Here is a 2,874-nt window from a genome sequence, read left to right as displayed (position 1 = left end):
GGGGGAGGGGAAAGTGGGAAACAGGTGGTAGGAGAGCAGGGAGAGAGTGTAAAGGTGGGTGTTTGGGAAGGAGAGAGGGAGAGGGCAAAGGTGGGGGTTTGGGAGAGAGTGGGTAAAGGTGGGGGGTTTGGGAGAGAGAGAGGGTAAAGGTGGGAGTTTGGGAGAGAGAGAGGGTAAAGGTGGGAGTTTGGGAGAGAGAAAGGGCAAAGGTGGGGGTTTGGGAGGGAGAGGGGTAAAAAGGAGGAGGCGATCGATGTACCTTGATGAAATAGGCCTTTGCTGATAAGTTAGCTTTCCTGGTATCCGGGAATTCAAGCTCCTCATTGATGCTGCTCTGAATTATTCGCGCTACATCGTCAGAAAATTCCAACTGCACACGGAGAGAAAGAGATCAATCTCACAGCTCGGATGTATCAGCAAGGGGCAAAAATACAAGTGGGGCAATAGAGGCTGACCAGAGAGATCTTTACTCTGTATCTAATCCCGTGCTGTCCCTGCCCTGGGAGTGTTTGATGGGGGACAGTGTACAGTGAGCTTTACTCTGTATCTAACCTCGTACATAAACTCCACCCCCAACATGCACACACTCTCTCCTCTACACGCACAATCCCCTCACACGCAAACTCCGCCCTGCCACACACACACCCCCCACACTCTCTCTCCCCTACATGCACACTCCCCTCGCACGCAAACTCCCCCCCCCACACCCCCCCCACACTCTCTCTCTCCCCTACACGCACACTCCCCTCACACGCAAATTCCGCCCCACCACACACTCCCTCCACACGCTCTCTCCCCGACACAAGCACAAGTGTGTGTGCGCGACACACACACACGCACACACGTGATACATTCTATTTTGTTCAAATAGCACACAATTTATAGACAGTCATTCAATGTGGCATTTTATAAATTCCTACTTTCGAAATAAATCCAGTCTGACTCCAAAGCAAAACACAAACAGATTCTAAACAAGGTCTCACACCTAACATGCATTGTCTGACCTAAAATGTCGTCTCTTCTTTACACTTACAAAACCTTTAGTTCTCTCAGGGCAGTGACTTGAAAGAAATTCAGGGATTTACATATACACATTAATCAATTAAAACCTTCTATCTGATTAAAGATTTAACAGCATCATAGGTTTGTTTAAAACATCCTCATCAGTAGTGTGACCCTTTGATCTTTTACTTATAAATTCTGTGTCTAATGCCACCTCTCTCGCCAACACCTGAAACAGGAGCGAGGCTCTGAAAGCTTGTGTTTTCAAGTAAACCTGTTGGACTATAACCTGGTGTTGTGTGATTTCTGACCTTGTCCAACCCAGTCTGACACCAGCGCCTCCACATGAAGTCTAATGACAGCAGGAAAGAAGCTGTTCTCGAACCTGTTGGTAGGATTCGTAAAACGTGTGCTGTACTTTCATAATATTTGTGACGACGGTCTGAATAGTGGGCCTCGATTTCGGCGGCATTATTCTCATCCAGGCGTAACGCTTTCTCCTGCCCAAGCAGCATCAGGGTAGGATGGGCAGGCAATGTCAGACAGCAGGAACATGAGCTGGCCACAGGCAGAGCCAGAACAGTGACGCAAGGACAAAGCAGGCTCTCCAATTCGGGATCACAGCCTGCAAACGGTTGCAGCCCCCGTCTCTCTCTCTCTCCACCCCCTCCCCACGCCCCACCAACCCTTCCACTCCCCATCCGCACACCCTGCTCTGCCCCCAGCACACCCCCCCCGCAACCCCCACCAATGCCCCATCACCCCAGACTCACCACAGAAGAATAACCACCATCTTCAAATTTGGTCCTCACAGCGTCCAGGTCACAGGGGACCCCCGTGTCAAAAACATCTGAGATGTCATCTCCGCACTGCGGGGCCAAAATGGAAACAAAAGGAGAAACTGCGTTTGTATAGCCTCTCCCTCGTCCTCGGAATCAGTTTACAGCGAAGAAAAGCGCTTATGAGCTGCTGCTATCTCCAGTTTATAATTTCACAGGATGGGGCATCACTGGGGAGGCCAGCACATCCCGAATATGCACTTGAGCTCAGCAGCACGATGGCTCAGAGGTTAGGGGCAGCACGGTGGCTCAGTGGATATGGTTGGCACCACTGCTGCCTCACAGCGCCAGGGTCCCAGGTTCGATTCCACACTGTCTGTGTGGACTTTGCACATTCTCCCCCGTGTCTGCGTGGGTTTCCTCCGGGTCTTCCGGTTTCCTCCCACAGTCCAAAGATGTGCAGGTTAGGATGCACTGGCCATGCTAAATTGTCCCATAGTGCCCAGGGATGTGCAGGCTGGGTGGATTAGCCATGGGAATGCAGGGGACTGGCTGGGGTGTTCTTTGGAGGGTTGGTGTGGATTCGATGGGCTGAATGGCCTGCTTTCACACTGTAGGAGTTCTATGATTTCAGCGGGTATGTAAGAGTCAGCCACATTACCATGACTCTGGGGTCACATGCCTGCTAGAGCAGATAAGGGCAGCCTTCCCAACAGGACCAGACGTGGTGGGTGTGTGGAAGATGGGAGGTGGGCATTCCGGCCACTGAGTCAATGCCAGCCCTTTGGAACAGCCCCCCTCACTCAGACAGTACTTTCAAGCACACAGGACCACAGCCTTTCAAGGAGGCAGCTTATCAGCTCCCCCTGAAAGGGGTAACAAGTGCGAACAGAAAGACCGAAATCCCAGAGGCTGACACCAGATCGGTCAGAGTGATGGGTATCAGGAATGCCCCAGAGGCAGGGATTGGGAAGGTACAGAGATCTCAGAGGGCTATAGGGCTGGAGGGAGGTGACAGAGATAGGGAGGGGGTGTAGGGGGCTGGAGGAGGTGACAGAGATAGGGAGGGGGTGTAGGGGGCTGGAGGAGGTGA

At 52.1% G+C, this 2,874-nt stretch overlaps 1 protein-coding gene across 1 annotated transcript in view; it reads right to left on the bottom strand.

Moving 5' to 3' along the window:
• Positions 1-2,874, bottom strand: part of LOC109924675 (histone-lysine N-methyltransferase 2B-like) — a 21,042-nt gene that overhangs the window by 2,036 nt on the left and 16,132 nt on the right. Inside the window, exons 9-10 of the mRNA XM_048620601.1 lie at positions 1,776-1,871; positions 249-370 (exon numbers count right to left, since the gene is read on the bottom strand). Coding sequence (XP_048476558.1) covers positions 249-370; positions 1,776-1,871 — 218 coding nt within the window. The remainder of the gene's footprint in view (positions 1-248; positions 371-1,775; positions 1,872-2,874) is intronic.

Source organism: Rhincodon typus, chromosome 47, assembly GCF_021869965.1.
Source record: "Rhincodon typus isolate 14 chromosome 47, sRhiTyp1.1, whole genome shotgun sequence".
Lineage (NCBI taxonomy): Eukaryota > Metazoa > Chordata > Chondrichthyes > Orectolobiformes > Rhincodontidae > Rhincodon > Rhincodon typus.
This window is presented reverse-complemented; position numbering and strand designations above follow the sequence as displayed.